This window comes from Pyrus communis, chromosome 17 (genome assembly GCF_963583255.1).
Source record: "Pyrus communis chromosome 17, drPyrComm1.1, whole genome shotgun sequence".
NCBI classification, from domain to species: domain Eukaryota; kingdom Viridiplantae; phylum Streptophyta; class Magnoliopsida; order Rosales; family Rosaceae; genus Pyrus; species Pyrus communis.
The window spans coordinates 5,710,244-5,730,765 of NC_084819.1; the positions used below are offsets into that span (position 1 = coordinate 5,710,244).

Below are 20,522 nucleotides of genomic sequence, written 5' to 3' on the forward strand. Positions count from 1 at the left end.
TGGTACCAGATGGCGCGGATCAAGAAAACCATGGCGTCGGTCAACCAACGTGGATTTGATTTGATTTATAACTGTTCACAACTCACAAGTGTGGAAGTTTGACGGAATGGGTCAAATTCAAATATAGCGGCCGGGTCATGCTTGCCCTAGTTGGAGCAGTTAATAAGTACCACTGGAAATCCAAAAGTTTGCACGGAAGGTGGGGTTCTTGTACTGCAAACTATGCACCCCCAAAATATTATCTTAATGGCAGAAATATTATTTCTGGTGGAGTTATGTTTTATTGTTTTTCGCACATCTCTCTTTATTTTGCATCTTCATTAATTTCTTTTATTCTCTCTTTTGATTTATTCTGGCTAGGGAACAAAACTAGATAGAGCTGTGAGAGGATGAGAAATAGGTTGTAAAAATCATATTCTAATGCACACTTTCAAATTTTCCTTCAGAACAAGAGATACTATTGACCAAGGGACAAGTTAACAAAAGCGGTAGCAAATGGGATAGCGGGAGAGGTTCTTTCTTACAACAATATAGTATCATTGGTCCAATGAATAATTAAAAAAGTGAACCATTCGTCTAATAAATAATCACACATGGCGTATTTGTTATTTAAGAGTAACTGTTGATAAAGAGGGTCCAAACACGAACCATAAATCTAGAAATCTATTACTCCAAAAAGCCCATAACAGTGATAAAATCCAATACATAAAACAGTGGAGATAATGTTTATGTATTCCCCTAACAGTGATAAAATCCAATCGAGCAGAAACATGGCGGCTGATTCTTCCCCTGGAGTAGACCAATGGCGTTTTGAGGGAAGGACCAAGATACCCACAACAAATCAGAGGAGGAGAGATCGAATCCGAGACGATTTAATTAATAGGCTTGTGGGGATTTGTCGTTTTGGTGGTGTCAATCAATCCAGAAGTTGTTTAGCGAAGCAATGTAGGTTCGTCCGATCTGGGTTTGAAAATGATTGTGGGATGGGAGGGGTGAAGCGGAGAAGTTGGTCATAGCCGTCAGCTCGATTTTGGGGTGTCTCGCTAAGGCCATATAACGAGTTTAGTTGTGTTTAGTTGTGTTTAGTTGGACGAGTCTTTTAAAGCTAGTCCCTGGCATGTAAGAAACATAGGATCGCACTAACATTTATAATTAGTTTAGGATTGTGGTGCTTTTATAAAAAAAAAGCTTATTAAAAATCTGGAACATTGTCACTTGGTACTAACATCATTTATTAAAAAAAAAAAAAAAAAAATCTGAAACATTAAATGTGTTTGGTAATTTTTTTTATTTTTTTTTCAAAAATTGCTATCAATAACAATAGAAAAGAAAAAGATGCTTCTGAAAATAGTTTTTTTTTTTTTTTTTTTTTTTGGGTTTTCAATGCATAAATAATCAGTGTCCATTAAATGAGTTTTTCAATGACAAGAATACTCCCACATATCTTATAAATTACAATCATTGACCATACATTATTATCTTTTGACAATTATTATATTATATTAAATATCATATTACTTTTAGTCATTTAACATATTTAGAGCAATTTATACAAAAGTTTGTCAACACTCATACACTGTTTTTTTTTTTTTTTTTTTGTTGTTGTTAAAGCACCTTTACAACAACCAAAAAAAAAAAAAAAAAAAAAAAAAAAAAAAGGAAAAAACCGAACACTCAAAAACTTCACTTTACAGTTGTTTCTCACCGCACAGAGAATTAGGTTTTTTGTTTTTTTTTTTTTTTTTAAACACAGTAATACCAAACTAGCATTAGTCCAATCTAATCCAGTAAAAGCCAGTGAGAGAAAACAAACACACCCTAAAGGTAATGTTGAGGAACTGGAGGTGTCCCAACAGTGGTGGAAGTGCAAAACTTGTCCAAATGAAAGGCCACCCACAAGGAGAACAAGACATGCACTTTGAACCTCATTTCGAACTAAGTCTCATATTTCTTTTTCAAAACCTCAATTTACATACATCTTAAAAAACTTATCGTTCAATATACGCTCAACAAATAAAAAGATGAAAAAAAAAAAAAAAAAACTCTACGCAATCTAATCTAATGAGCTTATGCTCATATTGTTATGGAGATGGTTGGTACATTAAATTTGAAAATTTTCCTAATTTCACAAAGTCCATTACATTAACAGTACCTCATTGCATTTCGTCTTGGGTCTCGGTTTGCATTAGGACGGCTCCGCTACGAGTCCAAGAAAGATTGTAAAAGGAAATTCAGCACTACCCAACATATTCCTTTTATTTCTTCATGTTCCACCTGAAAAACATATGTATGCATTTGTAGGGCAGAGAAAAAAAGACTATCTAAAGCAGTTGATGAAATTAATCTATTCGGAATTGTTTAGTAGGCTTAAAGGTGTTTGTTTGACCTAAACCGTATTATAGTTATGATTCTGAGCTCCTCCTCACAGATAATGATGCAAATTTCTGGATTAGGCCCTTCATTCTCTGAATTATGTCTTCAAATGATGGACGTTGTTCCGGGCCGCTGATTGTTATTGGCAAGAAAGAATGGTTTTAGTTTCAACACGTGAGTTCGAATTTCAGTAAACAAAATGAGCTAGCCAGCTGAATGTACTTACCTTTGCCAACAGTCTTCGATGATGGATACTACTTGGGGATCGAGGCCTTCTGGTATGTCTAATCTTCTATCCATGAACCCTACAATTCCAACCACCTTTCGTATGAAAGGAACAATTTTGGGTGAGATTAGAAGACCAAAAGGGAAAAGAGAACCAAAGTTTTTGTGCCGTTATATGTGCATAAGCGTGCACACTGAGAAAAACAAGAGAGAACCTGTAAGGAATTGAGGTTATTCCATGGGATCGATTGAGTCATTAGTTCCCACAGGATGACACCGAAGCCAAACACATCTGACCTGTTTAAAGAGAAGACAACTCAATACGCAGTAAAAGTTTGGACGTAAATGTCACCAAATGTTTGCTCAATAATGGAAAAAAAAAAAGGTATACAGGCTCGATTATTGTTAGATAGTCAATTACAGTGCTATGACTGCTCGATCGCTACTTGGATGGGCTGCCATAAAATTCCAAGATCATATGATTCTATAATTTCAGAACTACAGCATAGCAGACATAATGTTCGATACAATTTTCATCTACTACAATGGTAACAGATGAATACATTTGATTCTATGTCTGAAGGATATCATATTCTCCAAAAAATCCGCATTTGACATAAAAGCTTCAAAAGGGAGGACATGCAAGACAAGTTATAGATCAGTTTTCAGAAATTACTTCTCATTAGATGGTTCGTTTCGAAGGACTTCAGGGGCCATCCACTGAGGCTGCATTTAGTAAAATAAAGACCTCAAAGTGAGATTATTACATATAGGTGGTCATTGTAATCAACAGAGATTCAAAATATTCCACCGAGGTTTCTCAAATTTTTGTAAAGCATAACATATCCATGAGCACATTCCGCAATTAAAAGGACCTTTAGAAGGAGACACTTACTGTTCCTCTTCCAGATCTTGCACTCAAGAAGGTTGCATTCTTCAACTTTGACAGGTCAAAGTCTCCAACCTGACAGAAAAAAGACTAGTCTAAGCAACTGGTGTATACTCCATCTCCTTGAATAAGTAGTGAGGCCATCGATCGATTTACATTACCTTGACAGTCCAATTCTTATCGACCAGCAGGTTAGACGATTTCAAATCTCTGTGAACTATAGGTGGATTTCTATGATGCAAGTAATTCATACCTCTAGCCTGTAATATAAGAGAATTTGTTATTCCATTGACAGCAGAAAGCCGGAAAGGCTTAAGTGAAAAATAACTGATTTGCGTGACTTTGCATATACAAATCATATACAAAACTGCATAACCACTGTTAAATGTGAGCGTGACACCCTGATGTTAGTGACCAAAGTTGGATTTGTGCATGTTTCATGCATCTTTAATTCTTCGAAAGGATAAATTTTGTTGTAACGAAAATGTGAACACAAGCAACTGTGTGCAGACACAAACACAGAGAGAGAGAGAGAGAGAGAGAGAGAGAGAGAGAGAGTAGTATAGACGCACAACATCAAGAGCCATCACCAGCCGTCGTCTGATGTCTAATGTCTGCTTGTTCTTGTGAAGTTGTTTAAAGAGACTTCCCCTGCCCAGAAAAAATGAAATCAGTTTAATACTCGTCCATAATTGCCATATGATAAGGGGAGCAGTATCTTATGATATCTGCATTTTATGGCTTGACCAGATTGGTTAAACTGTTAAGATACCAGTCAGAATGATATCAACAGTACAAAATCAAAGGCCTGGTACCTAGTAGCACAGCATGAAATAAACCAGCTTGGCAACAATGTGTGAACTCTTAATATTGTTCACTGACCAATCTTTGAGAAGTAATATAGTTCCAATTACCTAGGTAAATACTCTGTGACGATGGCAAGGCGTTCTTGTGAACACACAGCTCCCATAAACAACAAGACATTAGGATGTCGCAATCTTTTCATTATATCAATCTAAAGAAAGAAAGAAAAAGGGATTCTTGATCAACTGCTTCCTTTCTCAAACAACAATACAAACAATACAAGTTAACTTAAAATTTATAGCACCTCCTTCTTGTAGTCTTGTAAAATCCCTTCACTGTATTCATTCTTAAAGTAAACCTTAATAGCAACATCCTAAACAAAACACACACAAAAAGTCAAATGTGAAATTATTGACTATTTGGGTAAGATATTAAGGACATTTTGATATAGACATGTACCGATTCATTCCAGATTCCACGATAAACAATGGCACATGAGCCTGTGAGGCAAGAACAAACATGGATGCTTAGATACTGAAGATCCAGTCTCATGTACACTTCTTAAGAATTTCCACCTTTTAAATTAAAGATAGCTACTTGGGACAAACCACCCAGGCTTTTCAAATTTTGAGCATAGGGCACTAGATTTAAAACACAAATAGACACATCTACCTTGTCCAATTGCATCTCCCAAATGCAAGTCATCCCACGAAATCTCACAATCTTCTCTGGAGTTAGAGTTGTTATCCCCTTTGCTTGAACAACTACCACTGCTGTCTAAATTTGGTAGTTGTTTACCATTTTGTCCATGCACTGAATCTTGAATCTCCAAAGTATTCAAGTAGCATTCTTCAGGTTTTGGATCCTTCCCCTCCACTTGGTAGCGTAATCTTGGCAACAGATAACCCAGTCCGGGAGACCCAAAATCCTCATTGCACTCCCTTGAAGAGGCTAAAACAGAACCCTCACCTGAAATTGAGTTTTTGTGCCCATATGCATTTGGATGAGTTCTATTATCGTCTTGAGAAGAATGGCCATTACCGGGTTTTTCTTCCTTACTGTCTGTATCAACAAAGCAGTGGCATGTACTTGATGCCCTTGACTTTCTTGGGGAATTAGTATCCTTAGTCACTTCATTTCTAAATAGAGAAGCACTGGTTCTACCACTTTGTTGAGAGCTTCTATCATCTTGGTTTCCACCTTTGTTGGTTCCTATAGTATGCAGCTTTGACAAGAACTTTGCTGCCTGCAGCCATCTCACCAAAATAGTTTAGACGCACTCTACAGGGAAATGAAAAGAAATGAAAACATAGAAACCATGATTTAGTACGACAGATACTCACCAGTTTACCAGGTTTCTCTAAGTCAGCATCTTCGGTTTGTATTGTAGAGTCCTCTCTGCCCTTGTTTGTCTCACTTGAATTGCATACATCGTCTTCATTTCTTGATAGAAGTCTTGAGGCCTGATAAGTTCACCAGCATAATGAGTAAAGCACAATTTCAGTTATCTGAATGAAATCAAAAGAATTGTGATTGTGTAGCACATAAGCACCAGATTAGAAACAGACGATGCAATCTGTGGCAATGGTGCAATAGGTGGCCGTGGGTGCTTTGATTGCCATCCTCTACATTGGACATTGGCATGATCCTTGAATGTTTTCATTTTTTCTGCTTGTAATCTATTAAACAATGCCGCGTCATTTGAAACGGTGATAATACCGACAAGCTCATTGTTCTCATACAACGGGGTTTTGGTTACCATCGCCACAAATATTTCTCCAGACCTCTTCTTAAGAGGGAACTGACCTGACCATGATAGCCCAATGCTCAACTTTTCCATGATTCTCTTTAGAGGTGCAAAGTATTCCTCAGCAATGATGTTCTCAGAATCTCTCTGTCCAAGGACTTCATAGTCCTTCCATCCATAGAGATCCTCAGCCGCTCGATTCCTGAATTAATACGTGATGCAGTGTCAACGAATATCAAATTTTTGAGCAATTGAACTTCACATGGGATAGCATATGTTAGCTGCCATCTAAAGTGTTTGTAATGAGGTTTCAGAAATGAATTCAACATGCATGAATCTTGACAAATTCAACTTCAGGGATACATAAACCCATCGGCCCACTAATAATCACTCTGATGGTGAACCAATACTATCCCCAACTTACATAACAGGTGTCGAATTCTATCGCAAAGGATCTCGATGTAAATATCATATCAAACGCTTACAATATTCATTTGTGATTATCTAAAATCCTTGGATTAGCCTCAAATTCTTTGTCTCGAACCGATCATATGTTGTGGCATGTAAATATTTACTGAGATAAACACAATATGCACAAATTTCGATGCAATCTAGCTTTACTTTTACCAAAATCCAATTTTGTGGAGTTAAATTTATAAAGTGAACTGTTTCAACCAATATCACATATACAGTACCACCAACCTGTAACAGTGACACCGTAAAAACACATACAACTTCACGAAACAATCACAACGACGCAGTTCTAGCACTCGCGTACCAGTAATTGATCTCTCCGCTGGATGCTACGCTGACATAGACGGCGTGGCCTATGCTATCCAACACGGCTTTGTACGGGCTGCCCGAGAGGAAGAAACCGGGCACGTTGAACAGCGAACCCGGATAGTCTGACGTCGGCACCTCAGCCTCCTCCTCTTGCTTCTCCTTCTCCTTCCTCCTCTGGTGGCGGAGTTGGTGGAACTCGGCTCGGAGCCTGGCGTGGCTCGCCTCCAGGCTCCGGTACCGATCGAATAGAATTTGGTACAGAGTCTCCGGTTGGTCGTGGGAGGCCATCGACACCGATGGCGAGGTCTCGCGTAGGAAAACGGTGCGCAATACGCATAGCTGCTAAATATAGCGGGCTGCTTCCCACTTTTAGTTTCTCATCGCACGAGCAGGTCCGCTCCAAATGCTCTGATATAATATTTTAAGTTTTTTTAATTAGTTAATACACAAGTCTGTACTTGCAACTTGCAAGTCACTAGGAAATAGATTGGTTGCTAACTTTGATGGCAACGATTTAATCTTGACCGTTGAGGTGTTGTTGGTGACTTGAAGCCTGAGTTCATCCACATCCACATTGTTTGCTTCCTTCCTTGTAGCTTCCACATATTAAATTATTAATGTCCACTTTTTGGATTTATACCTGGCTACAGACAAGTTCAAACGTAATCATAAAAGTACCATTCAGATTTATTTATAAAGAATCTCAACGTATTGTATTGCGACATAAATAACGATATATCATATTATGAAAATTGTTATTACTAAATTTTTTATATTTAAAAAGATAAACACACTTGTACGCTAATAACAGTTTTCTTTATTAAATTGACAAAAAATGTTGTAAAATTAAGATATCATGTTTAGGGATGAGCACAATGCGGTTCGATGCAGTTCCACCCCTAAACTGGAACCGAAATCGAAAAATATTAACGGTTCAAATTGGTACGGTTTCACTTAAATTTATTACTAGAATCGTATGGTTCGGTTTACATCTGTTTTGATCTGGTTCTTGCCGGGTATTCCTCTAGTGGTATTCCTCTTCACTAGACACTTTTAACCAATATCAGGGTATATTGCTGCTGCTGCCAATATCAGGAGATCTACACACTTTTAACCATATCATTTAGTGGTATTCCTCTTCACTTGTAAGTGAGAAGTCTTATGTTCGATTCTTGTCAAATGCGAATTTGAACCGTATTATCACAAGCTCATTGTGAGACTTAACCACTCTCCCACCCCTTAGTGTAGATACTATCACACTATCGTTTGTTTAAAATAAAAAAAAAACTTTTTAACAAAAAAAAATATTTATTAAAAAATTTAAAATGATTATCAAATGGCTGCACAATCATCTAAAACTACATTAATGAAACCCTCATTGTCAACCAAAAGAGGATGAAAAAACATCTTTGTCTTCTATTACAACAAAAAAATTAAAGGATAATAACCTAATTTTACAAACAAAATTTTGCTGTTTTTTTTAAACCTCATATAAATGTAAGTTTATTATCTCTAATTTAAAAATAAAATTTTGACGACCAAACTAAAAAATTTCACACACTTTGTGTTTGGGCATATACTATACAATGTGTACAATGTGTACAATGTGTTGGAAGAATGCAAGAGCAGTAGAGCAAACGAGGCCATTATGTTATGGTTCCTATCAAAATCGCTTCACTCATCCAGGGCCGTCGATCAAGATTTTGCAGATCCAAATCCAACCGTTTTTTTCAAAATGACGAAACCGTTTGTTTTAGTTTCAAAACTAAACCTCTACCCGCCCTCCCCAACCAACCCCCCACCAAAAAACCGCCCCTCTCCTCCGTCTCCCCCTCTCACACTCTCCCAAATCACAGAAACGATGCGAATCCAAGCTCTGAATTTAGGGCACGCAACCCTCCTCTTCCTCATCCTCATCTGCTTCGTCCATTTTCTCACTCCCAACGATGTCGTTGCGGTTCAGATTCTTTCGAAATCGAAGCTCGAGAAGTGCGAGAAGAACTCCGATTCCGGAAACTTGAACTGCACCAAAAAGATCGTCCTCAACATGGCCGTTCCTAGCGGCGCGGTAAATAGAAACCCTAATTTCTTTTCCCCCTTTCTTTTCGGATTTTCAGTTTTTGAAATTCAAGTATTGTAGTAACGGTGGATTCCTGTACGGATTCGCAGAGTGGCGGAGAGGCATCGATTGTCGCGGAAATTGTGGAGGTGGAGGAGAATTCGAGTCAGAAGATGCAGACTTTCCGGATACCGCCTGTTCTGACAGTGAACAAATCCGCAGCTTATGCCTTGTACGAGCTTACTTACATACGGGTTAGGAAGCCAAAATTTTATTGTTGAATTGGTAATTTGAATGCAATTTCAACGCATTTTGTGATTTTTTCTTGTGACATTTGAACAGGATGTCGCCTTTAAACCCGAAGAGTATTATGTTAAAACCCGCAAATGCGAGCCAGATGCAGATGCCAAAGTTGTGAAGATATGTGAGAGGCAAACAATCTTTTAGCCTTTATTTTTTCCCACTCTTTTTTATTTGACAGTTACAAAATTTTCGTTAGAAAAAGGAAAATATTATCTTTGGTTTTGGTTGGTGTGAGTTAATTGGGATTATGCATTGTAACAGTTGCTTGGAAGTTAAAGTTAGGATCAGGTGTTGACCTTAGATTGTGTTAACAAACATGTTGACTGAGAAGAAGTGTTTTGTTTAGAGAGGGGGTATCTTGCACTTGTAGACAAATGTCGTATTCTTTACCGTGCCTATAAACATGACCAGTGGACTTTTTTTGTTTGTTCTGTAGGTTACGAGATGAAAATGGTCACGTTGTTGAACACACCGAGGTACCATTTCTATGATACTTTCAAAGTTATCACTTTTATGTGTACCAGTAGTATTTTTGAGTCTTTCGTAGCAGTTTATTTCTTTATTTGCTTCCTAAATGCCGGTTTGCAATTTTAACTGCATTATGTATGGTATGATCATACAACATTGTACTATGTAAACCTTAGGATTTGTATTGAATACCCACCTCAGTTTCAGTACATTGTTCTTCGAACATGTTCTTTGCTTTGATAGGCATATGCTATGTGATGCTTTGATAAGTGAGGAATCACATGAAACTTACCCACTCGTATTAACATATTTGAATTGGACGGAAAAGATTTGATGAATTTCCTCATAATCAATGTTTTGATGTATCATAAAATTGTCCACAATACCTATGTAACTGTGATTTCAATGTCCATCAAGTGTCCAGAAAATTTGTCTCTTAATCAGTTGTCACTGTCTCGTTGTAGGGCTAATTGTTATGGATCCATACCCTGTGATTTTTCTTTCCTTTTATTCTTTTATTCCTTCCTATAGATCAGGGGATTTATAGCATCCTACGTACACATATTTGGCCTTGTGGCATCAACGAGACAATAAAGTTGTCCATTCTTGATCCTTTCTCCATGTTCCTGTACTATTGAAGTACATCCCATAACCATGTTTGGTGCATATGGTTATTTTCTCTGATTACTTACACTTTTCCCATTTAGCTTATGTTCTAAGGTCACTCACAGTTTGTAGTATATCGCCCTTGGTGAAATGGAATGCCATATGTCGTGAGTTATATGTTCTGTAGTCTATTGACACTTAATAGTTCTTATTTATCATATATTTTTTCTTTAATCAGTTTGTGATGTACACTCTTCTCCCATTATGTCTGTTTTATTCTCTGTAGCCAATGTGCTGTCCTTGTGGGCCTCAGCGGAGGGTACCTTCATCATGCGGAAATGTTTGTATGTGCTTTTCAATTTGTTTCTTGTTTCTTGAACTTTACATGCATGATACCTCTTACGGTCTTGTGGTATTGAATTTGCAACTTTCTTTTGGTTAGTTGACAAGTTGATGAAGGGAAAAGCCAATACTGCCCACTGTGTTCGTTTCCCGGGTGACTGGTAAGGACCTTGCACTAAGTACTAAGTTCTTCACTGTACTTATGTTTTTTCTTGGACGGTTGATAATTGATTTTTGATAAGTTCTAGCAGATATGCCATAGCCCTCTGATATTTTTGAATATATGTGAAATGAGGTGGGTGTATATAGTAATATATGAGGCTAAGTCATTTTTCTTGGTAGTAGAGTTGTAGTTGTGTAAAATTTTATTTGTTTCCATATTCCTTTTGTTTTCTTCGCAATTTTGATACCATATTCATCATTTTTCATGAATCTGTGATATTTGATACATTTTTATTGTTAAGTGACCCATCAATTATAAATCATATGAAGACACTTGATTTTTCTTTTTCTGGGAGTTAAGCAGCTTGAACTAAGATTACTGAGAGTTCGAAATTATTTTACATGCAAACACAAGTGATGGAAGCTACAGAATATAAACAATTTCACATGGACAATATATTTCCTTTTTGATGTTCGTGTTTATTCATCCTGTAATTTCATTATTCAAGTAGTGAATTTATTATTTATTTTAAACCATTTAGGTTCCATGTTTTTGCTATTGGACAGCGGTCAGTGGGATTCAGTGTTCTAATTCAGGTGAAGACAGGGTCTACAGTTTCGGTATGTTTCCTTTCCAAATGCATATACCATATCCATTTCTTGTAATATAAAGTCCTTGTTTATGCCATAAACAATTATTCATTGTACATAACCTGATTTGATCTTGCACATGTGATTGAATCTTGTATTTTGGCCTTGGTGCTGAAAATTAGAGTTCGTTTAATGTTCATGCTGGACTCTATACAGTTTTCCGTTCCTTGTAGAACAAATTTCCCTATTCTCTTTTACTTGACAGTATTTCATCGTCTTATGTTGCTTATAGTAAGTGTACAATTTAATTTCATAACCAAGATTTATGTATACTTTATTTGCCACCAGGAAGTGCTTGTTGGTCCTGAAAACAGAACAGCCATATCCAATGATAACTTTTTACGAGTCAATCTTATTGGAGATTTTGTTGGTTACACAAATATACCATCATTTGAGGATTTCTACCTCGTAATCCCAAGGCAGGTATGCTTGCTGCACTGATGTAATTGTCATTAGCATCTGCTATGAGACTAGATAATATGAAAGTTCTTAGAAGTGATTAAGCTGGTCTATTAATTTTTTTTTTTCTGAACTCCAGTTCTGCATCTTACGATTTTCTTATATTGCTGAGAGTTTCCTTTTAATTTTGTGGAAGGTGGGCCCTGGTCAACCCCAGGATATGGGGAGGAACTTTTCTATGTGGATGCTGCTGGAGAGAGTTCGATTTTCTTTAGATGGTTTTGAATGTAACAAAATTGGTGTCAATTATGAGGCTTTCAATGGGCAACCAAACTTTTGCTCTTCGCCGCTCTGGAGTTGCTTGCATAATCAAATATGGAATTACTGGGTGGTTTGTATATCCAGCCTGAAATCTCCATCTTTTCTGGTGTATGCTCGTAATTTTAGTCTTCTCTTATCATTGTTAAATGGGATTTTTATAGGTACTAATTGGTATTGATTTTCTTGGTATTTGTGTAAAATTGTTTTTTTCCTGAATGTGCATGAAAGTTGCATACTTGCTCTACTGTTTTTCACATAAACTATGTTGAATTTATGTTCTATTGTAGATACTTGTTAGGGAAGCAGGATTTTCTTTCCTTCGGTATAATGAGATATTTCAGATAGTCTTGGTTATGTACTTGGTCTATAGTTATTTATAGTTGGTATGAAACTGGTGAAAATGTTCATATTCTGACAGGCTGACCAGAACCGAATTCAAAGGAATCAGTTGCCACTTTATGGGGTGGAAGGAAGGTTTGAAAGGATAAACCAGCATCCAGTTATGTTTCAGCAATTTTAGAATTACATTCACAAGGATTTATACAGTTTGGATTTACTTATCATTTTTCTGATCGGATGCAGAATGCCGGGACTCATTCGTTCTCCATAGGAGTCACTGAAGTTATTAATACAAATCTCTTGATAGAACTAAGTGCTGACGACGTAGAATATGTCTATCAAAGGTTTGTACTTTTTTGGGCTATTCATTTTTCAAAGTTTTTATTATTTTCCTTATACACTTTACCTTATTCCTTGTATGTTCTCTCTATCAGCATCTGTTTGCCTCTCAACGTGCATATGAGGGAGGGCATTACACTGTTAATCCATTCATTAAGGGCTTTGAATCTAGTGGTTGTCTGGTGATAAAATGGTGTTTTCACTTTGACATCTAAAACTAATCGCCAGCAGCTGTTGTATATATTTGTAGGAGTCCTGGGAAAATCTTAAGCATCAATGTCCCAACATTTGAGGCCCTTACTCAATTTGGAACTGCAACAGTAACAACCACCAATACTGGTGAAGTGGAAGCATCATATAGCTTAACGGTATGCTTTTAATTTTCTTTATGTAGATCTTAAACTTGGTTGTGATTACTGCACATGAAGAAATTCATTTGTTATTTATTGGTCCTCTAAGTTCTATATTTTTTATTTTCTATTTGTTAAAGGGTTAAAAAAAATCAAACACCTTGCTTATAAGAATTTGAGAGCATGCCCTACTACATCTATTTACAGCTTCAATGAAGTATTTTTGTCTACAACTTCAGTGAATGGCTGTTACAATATGTAGTTTCAGATCTGATGAATTTTCCCGTCTTGCAGTTTGATTGCTCTAGTGATGTCACCCTTATGGAGGTACGCTTTTCCCTAGTGCTCTTGTTCTTAGTTTTAAACATGATCAATGACTATGTATTTATAAGGGATATTGTTTCGCAGGAACAATTCTTTATTATGAAGCCAAAAGAAATGTCGACCCGATCCTTCAAACTTTACCCACCAACTGATCAAGCTGCAAAATACGTATGCGCAGGTAAGATGAGCAGCGGTTCACACAGATGATAGAATGGCCTAAATTTATAATGATAGGACTAACTTTTGAGTTTGAATGCACAGCTATTCTAAAGGACTCAGAATATAAAGAAGTAGATAGAGCCGAGTGCCAATTTTCTACAACATCTACTGTCCTGGATAATGGAACACAGGTTGAGTTGAATCAATATATGAGGCAGTTTATATCTAGTATATCAGCATGTTCATTTTTTAAAGTCTGAATACTTTCGAAGTAATATAAACCTTGTGGCTATTGATTTATATGATTAATGAACCACTTAAGTCATTCATTTCGGCAGGGTAATCCCTTTAGTCCACCAAAGAATGGCACAGCCAGTTTTTTTGAATCTATGGAAAGTATTTGGAACAATCTGTGGAATGTTTTGGTAGATTTCGTTACTGGAAAAACTTGCAGGTACTTGCCTGATTCATTTTTGAATGGTGTTCTCTAAATTCACGTTCTCAATTAATGGTTCTTTGATTGACTCCTTTTCTCTCCAACCTCTCAAACATGGATTGCATTATAACCGTCGTTAATTTCTCTACATTTTAACAATCTTGTGATTTTTATGAAATCTCATTGATTTCTCTCTTTACATGCGCAGAAGGAAATGCGCTGGATTCTTTGACTTCAGGTGCCACATACAGTACATATGCATGAGTTGGATTGTGATGTTTGGTCTACTCTTGGCAATTTTTCCAACAGGTAAACCTAATTTCTCAGTAAACTTACATATAAGCGGATGATTTTAGAGATGCAACAAGTGCATGACATATTATACGTTGAGGTGCAGTGCTTGTGCTTCTGTGGCTTCTACACCAAAAGGGACTTTTTGATCCTATATACGATTGGTGGGAAGATCATTTTTGGGATGATGCTCAGCACAGCAAGGATTATCGAAAGCACAGAGTTGACGTAGACCGCCCGCGCACTCATGCTCTTAAACATCATGGGCATGAAGCGACGCACCACAAGCATGGTTCTCACTATAAGCGAAGAAACATTCACCACGATTACAGGCATAACCAGCTTGAAAGAGGCAGCGATTATTACTACCATCTTCACCATGTCCATAAGGACAAGCACAAGCATGGGCGAAGAAAGCATTCAAGCGTTATGCAGATAGTTGACGAAAGTCATGGATACCATGCCAAGAAAAAGGGAAGGAGAGCAACAAAAGACTATTGAAAGTGACAAGACACGATCAAGAGTGAATTTTCTAAGTACAAGGACTCAATTGACACAACCTCGTACGGTAGATCTGTAAATAGTAACAGCACAATATATTTGTGAGAGAACACTTTTGTTTTCTCAACCAAATGTCAATAATTCACAACTAAATTGACTTCATATGCATTGAATTCAACCAAATGTCAACCCAGAACCTTTTATTTTCTCCCCTGTGATATGATCCACACGCTTTGCTATCTCATCTGTGAAATGATGCTTCCAATCCCCAATCTGGCCTTTCCTGAAGAAGTCACGGTTATTAACAACGAACTTGAGGCTACTAGCATTTGGCTCTTGGAGCTGGGCGGTTTTTTTAATCTCCAAACTGCTCAAATGCTCAAAACTGCAAAGCTTTATGATTTGATCCACCACCCCTTCGCTCTCTTCCTCCGCTGAAAAAGGCTGACCAACGAACTCAGCCAATCTCTTCACATAAAGAACCGGCTCCTGCTTCATAGTCTCATACTTCAAGAATAATACTTTCTCAGGAAACTCCAATTCTTGCTTTCCAAAACCCTAGTACATGGTCCCAGAAGGGTCCATAATCCGCGACGCCTTGGCAGAAAAGCTCGAATGCTTCTTCCAGTGAAAGGGGGTCCAATTCTTTAGCCCTCAACCCATAGGGTGATACATATGACGGCCTAGGATTGATTTTTAAGGGAAGGATTTCTCTTCCTCCTATTTCCAACGGTAATATCACACACTATGTATGATAGAATATTCACTCAACACACATCATCATCTTCTACATTCTCTCTGCAATTTTCCCAGAAATCCAAAATATACAAACCTCCATTGAAGATCAGCAAACGTACGTAAACACTAACACCCGCTTTCGGCTTATGCATCGACAACTATTTCTTTTCTGAGGAATTATTGAAATGTTCTTAGATAAGATTGAGTGAAGTTTTTGAAAATTGGGATATGTAATCAAATAAGTAGTTCTGAACTGATATAAGGTGATGCTACGTTTCCCATATGATCGAAGTCTCAGAACTTACACTCACATCCCTTACTTTCGATTCCGCTGCGTTTGAAATTTTTACACATGCATGCATACTGATCATTTAATATATATGGACTTGAATAAAATAAAAATAAAAGTTTTGGATTAGGGCTTATATATTGGGTCAGGTTGATAACAGTTGGACTCGTAAGTCACCCGTTAAGATACCGATTGAGTTCGGATCAAACCGCAAATCACCCCGTTAAAGTGTTAAGAGTAAAAGACTTAGACAACTAAAGTAACATCAGATAAAAAGCCTAGATGTTTTAGGGTTTAATTGTTGTGTATTATTCTTTTTCATAGGAGGTAAATATATATTTGTACGAGAGGTTCTATAACAAGAAATAAGGATCCCAATTATACAAGCAATCAATCACATAATTATATTCCTAAACCAAATGGTTGATTCACGCCAACACTTCTCCTCAAGTTGGTGGGTAAATATCTCCTAGACCCAACTTGCTAAGTGAGTCTTGAAACCTCCTCGTTGACACTGCATGAGTTAACACATCAGTTAACTGTTCCTCGGACCTCACATACGGAATATCAATTAATTTGACATCCAACTTCTCTTTAATGAAGTCTCTATCCACCTCCACGTGCTTAGTACGGTTGTGCTAAAATGGATTATTGGCTATTTCTCTTGCCGCTTGATTGTCACAATATAACAACATAGTCTCCTTAGGTTTAAAACCAATCTGTAGACATGTAAATTACGTTGCATACAAATGATGCATCACAAAGCTCCATGTGACATGACCCATCACAAATGGACAAGTTATCAATGACATGTGGCACAAATCAAGCAAAGGAAGAATAATCCCCAAAACTCGGCAAAAGGGGGAAGAAATCCTTTAAAATCGGCAAGGAGCCCAAATTGCTCCCAAAACCGGAAAGAAAGCTAAACCATCTTCACAAAACAAGCAAGAATTGAAGATTGCTCACAAAATAGGCAGGAAAGCCCTATAATTCGGCCAAGCAAGGGAAAGTGGCTGAAATTAAGACACAAAACATGCCTAAATTCTTCCATGAACGAATCAAGACACAAATCAAAGCCAAATCCACCCAAAGGCATGGCTTTGGAAGTTTATAAATACAAGGTCCTAGGACAAACAAAGGGTTGACAATTTCTACATTAAAGGACTGAAACTCTCACAAAAGGAGAACCTTTGCCAAATGTTTGAAGACTAATACGCTACTAAAGCTCTCTTCGAAGAACGTACAACAAAAGCCAAAGCTTTCTTTTGACCAAAGCCGAAGCATTCCCTTGAAGAATCAATAAGCACTTGTGCCGATTCCTTCAAGACTTTGTTTCAAGCTCAAAACTTGTAACGACGTTCGATTCAAGATCAAGTCGCCAAGAACTTTGTAACGAAATCTTACATCAACACTACCTTTGCCATAACTTTGAGGTGAAGACCATCCACGCATTGTTTCAAGCTCAAAACTTGAAGCAATCGTTCAATCGTTTGTCCGAGATCAAGTCATCACGGCCTTTGGATCAACAACCTACACATCTACATCAAATTTGAAGACTAAGTTAGAGGAAAATTATAAACAAAGATTGTAACCCTTCAAATTCATCAATACAAATCTACTTTGTACACGTGTTCTCGTTTCATTCGTTATAGAATTTTCGTGTTTACAAATTTGGCACGCCCGGTGGGACCTCTCCGCCTCTCATCTTTGTCTTCAAATCCACAAGAAACACATATGGCATCAAGAAATGATCAAGCTATTCCCGCAACCAACTCGAAGAACGAGAACATCATTGCCGCAAGTGGTGGCACTTTGGGCGTCACAACCCGAAGCAAGGCAAGAACTCTCTCTACTGTGGCTTTCACCCCTACATCAACTTTACCAAAGGAGCAAGAGCACTCGAGGTACGACCCCGTGATCACCCTGGCCTTGCTAAGGGCACCAAGGGAAGAAAGCCCGATGAGGTACTTCGAGTCGTTGACTACCGATGTCGACTAAAGCAGCAGCTCGTATCCCGTAGCCATGCAAGTCATGACTACTGGTGCGACTTTAATTAAAGAGTAGCTGGCACAAATGAACGAAGCAATCGCAAGGCTGACAAAGACCATGGAGGAAAAGGACTTGCAGATTGCTACACTTGTCAACCGTCTCGAGGCGTAGCACGACGAGAAAGCTGACCCAAAGGTTGATCCACCAAAGAAGGAAACTGATGAAAATGAAGAGCCTCTGATGGACAAAGTTGAGGAGAAGCTAGAGGTGGACTAAGCTATTATGCTCATGGGATCTCTCTCTATCCAGCAGCTGTAAGAGATGATCACGAACACAATCAAGGCGTAGTACGAAGGAAGCTTGCATGACTTCGTGCTGTATTCAAAGCCCTACTTTAAGAATATTGACGCCTTGAGGATGCCAAGAGGTTGTCAACCGCCAAAATTCATACAATTCGATGGAAAGGGCAATCCTAAACAATATATTGCCCATTTTATCGAAACTTGCAATAACGCTAGGACGAAGGGAGACTAACTTGTCAAGTAATTCGTGCGCTCGCTGAAAGGTAACGCCTTTGACTAGTACACCGACCTCGAGCCCGAGTCCATCAACAGCTGGGACCAGCTTAAAAGGGAATTCCTCAACCGCTTCTACAACACTCACCGCACTGTAAGCATGTTGGAGTTGACAAGTACAAAGCAGCGAAAGGATGAACCTGTCGTCAACTACATTAATAGATGGCATTCATTAAGTCTGGATTGCAAAGATCGGCTTTCTAAAGCCTCTGCATTGAGATGTGTGTTTAAGGCATGTACTGGGGTTTACATTACATCTTCCAAGGCATAAAACTGAGAACATTGGAAGAATTGGCAACTCGATCCCATGATATGGAGCTAAGTATTGCCAATCATGGGAAGAAGGAGTTGATCACCAACCTAAAAAGGATTAGGTGTTCGCCCCAAAGGTAGACAAGACTGGGAAAAAGCCCTCCAAAGAAGCTTTTACCGTCCATACTACCCCCCATCAAGACCTTCTCTGCACCCATCAAGATCTCCTCCAAAAACAAAACGAATGAGATGAAGAGAGATGAACCTTCTCGCACCCAAGACAGGTACAGAAACACCTTGAGGGAATTAGAGCAGAAGACATACCTTTTTCCTGACTTTGACATGGTTGCAATGTTAGACGACTTGCTGAAAAAGAAGGTGATTGAGTTACCTGAATGCAAGCACCCCGAAGAGATGAATCACGTTAATGATCTTAGGTATTGCAAATACCATCGTATCGTAAGTCATCCTATTAGTAAATGCTTCGTCCTCAAGGAGCTCATCATGAAGCTAGCACAACAAGGGAAAATTGAACTCGACCTGGAAGACATGGCCGCAACACATACTACTACGATTGCATTTGGGTCATTCGATCCAATGCCTTTCCAAGTAACGATTGACCACTCCCGTCCATGCTCAAGCTACATGGCACCTTCTGCACAACCATCGCTAAGGGTAAGCGACCAAAATGCATCTATCGACGATGAAGAAGAGTGGACATTGGTGACCTACAAAAAGACAAGGAAGCCAAGACCACAAGCCACATAGCCAAAGATGGAACAAGGGAGAAAGCACCGCTGCTACAACAATAAGAAGCCCAAAAGGAGCGTAAGAGCTGCTAAGCCAACATACATTGGGGAACTTCTAGAGCAAAAGTCGCGCATTCCTTTCTCCTTGCACGAGTACTTCCCGAAGAACTTCTTCCAACAGTGCACTACAACTGCCTGTCACATGGTTGAAGTAGAGATAGAAGAGCCCTAAAAAGGAAAAGCTATTGCCATTGAGGAAGAGAAAACTCCCACGCCCAAATAAGGTTTGCCAACATACTTTAGCATCGAGAAAGCACTACGATTGCCCAAGGAGATGCGAAAAGCACTAGTAGCGGTTTTGGCGAGCCTCAACAACCACAAAGTACAAGAAAGCAAGGATGAAGCTCGAAGCTTCGACCACACGAATATGTCGCGTGTTGTGCCGCCCACGACACAATTAATTTCACTGACAAAGACCTGCTGCTAGGATCAAAGCCTCACAACCGTCATCTCTTCGTCTCTGGGTACGTGACAGAGAACAAAATCAACCCCATGTTTGTGGATGGGGGGTCAGCTATAAACATTATGCCAAAGTCAACAATGACCACAATCGGCATTAAGGTGGATGAATTATCCCGAAGCTGCCTCCTAATCCAAGGTTTTAACCGAGGAAAACAAAGAGCAATGGGCATGATCAGAGTGGAAATGACTATTGGTGAACTCAAATTAAGCACGTTATTCCACGTGATTGATGCAGGAACTTCCTACAGCTTGTTCTTAGGAAGGCCTTGGATCCACGAGAATGAAGTAGTGTTGTTCACCCTTCATCAATGCCTAAAGTTCTACTGAGAATGAGTAAAGGTGATACAAGGCGACACCAAGCTATTCACGTACCAAAGCTGAATCACACTTCGCGGACGCCAAGTTCTACATGGATGAAGACATGGTGCCCGAAGCCCTTCCAAAAGAAATCAAATCCATAGGCAAAGCCGTACCTAAGAAATAAGAATGGTAAGCCATGCCTAAGAAACGAGAAAGGGAAACTGTGTCATCTTCAAG

General features: G+C 38.4%; 3 protein-coding genes across 5 annotated transcripts; 1 reads left to right on the forward strand and 2 right to left on the reverse strand.

The window, feature by feature from the left end:
- Positions 1-1,700: 1,700 nt before the first annotated feature.
- LOC137722933 (probable serine/threonine-protein kinase SIS8) lies at positions 1,701-7,218 on the reverse strand. 3 transcript variants are annotated; one of them, XM_068462062.1, is made up of 15 exons: positions 6,817-7,218; positions 5,844-6,240; positions 5,635-5,754; positions 4,964-5,537; positions 4,751-4,791; positions 4,596-4,664; positions 4,402-4,502; positions 4,060-4,138; positions 3,649-3,747; positions 3,494-3,562; positions 3,275-3,324; positions 2,814-2,895; positions 2,600-2,694; positions 2,387-2,505; positions 1,701-2,274 (listed from the first exon to the last, which is right to left on the reverse strand). In XM_068462062.1, the coding sequence occupies exons 1-14, from the start codon at positions 7,107-7,109 to the stop codon at positions 2,403-2,405; spliced, it is 2,172 nt and encodes a 723-aa protein (XP_068318163.1). In that variant the 5' UTR covers positions 7,110-7,218; the 3' UTR covers positions 1,701-2,274; positions 2,387-2,402. The 3 variants fall into 3 exon arrangements, with proteins under 3 accessions (XP_068318163.1, XP_068318161.1, XP_068318164.1); XM_068462060.1 differs by having other exon boundaries at positions 1,701-2,505; XM_068462063.1 differs by having other exon boundaries at positions 1,701-2,505; positions 6,741-6,958.
- Positions 7,219-8,682: 1,464 nt separating this feature from the next.
- LOC137721794 (protein HAPLESS 2) lies at positions 8,683-14,944 on the forward strand. Its single transcript, XM_068460807.1, has 18 exons — positions 8,683-8,889; positions 8,991-9,134; positions 9,223-9,311; positions 9,620-9,659; positions 10,544-10,601; positions 10,700-10,760; positions 11,304-11,382; positions 11,701-11,835; positions 11,951-12,202; positions 12,551-12,631; positions 12,715-12,815; positions 13,061-13,178; positions 13,455-13,487; positions 13,569-13,662; positions 13,746-13,834; positions 13,982-14,097; positions 14,288-14,388; positions 14,477-14,944. The coding sequence occupies exons 1-18, from the start codon at positions 8,683-8,685 to the stop codon at positions 14,869-14,871; spliced, it is 2,193 nt and encodes a 730-aa protein (XP_068316908.1). The 3' UTR covers positions 14,872-14,944.
- Positions 14,945-15,045: 101 nt separating this feature from the next.
- Positions 15,046-15,369, reverse strand: LOC137721927 (flavonol sulfotransferase-like). Its single transcript, XM_068460947.1, has one exon. The coding sequence runs from the start codon at positions 15,367-15,369 to the stop codon at positions 15,046-15,048; it is 324 nt and encodes a 107-aa protein (XP_068317048.1).
- Between the last annotated feature and the right edge of the window lie 5,153 nt (positions 15,370-20,522).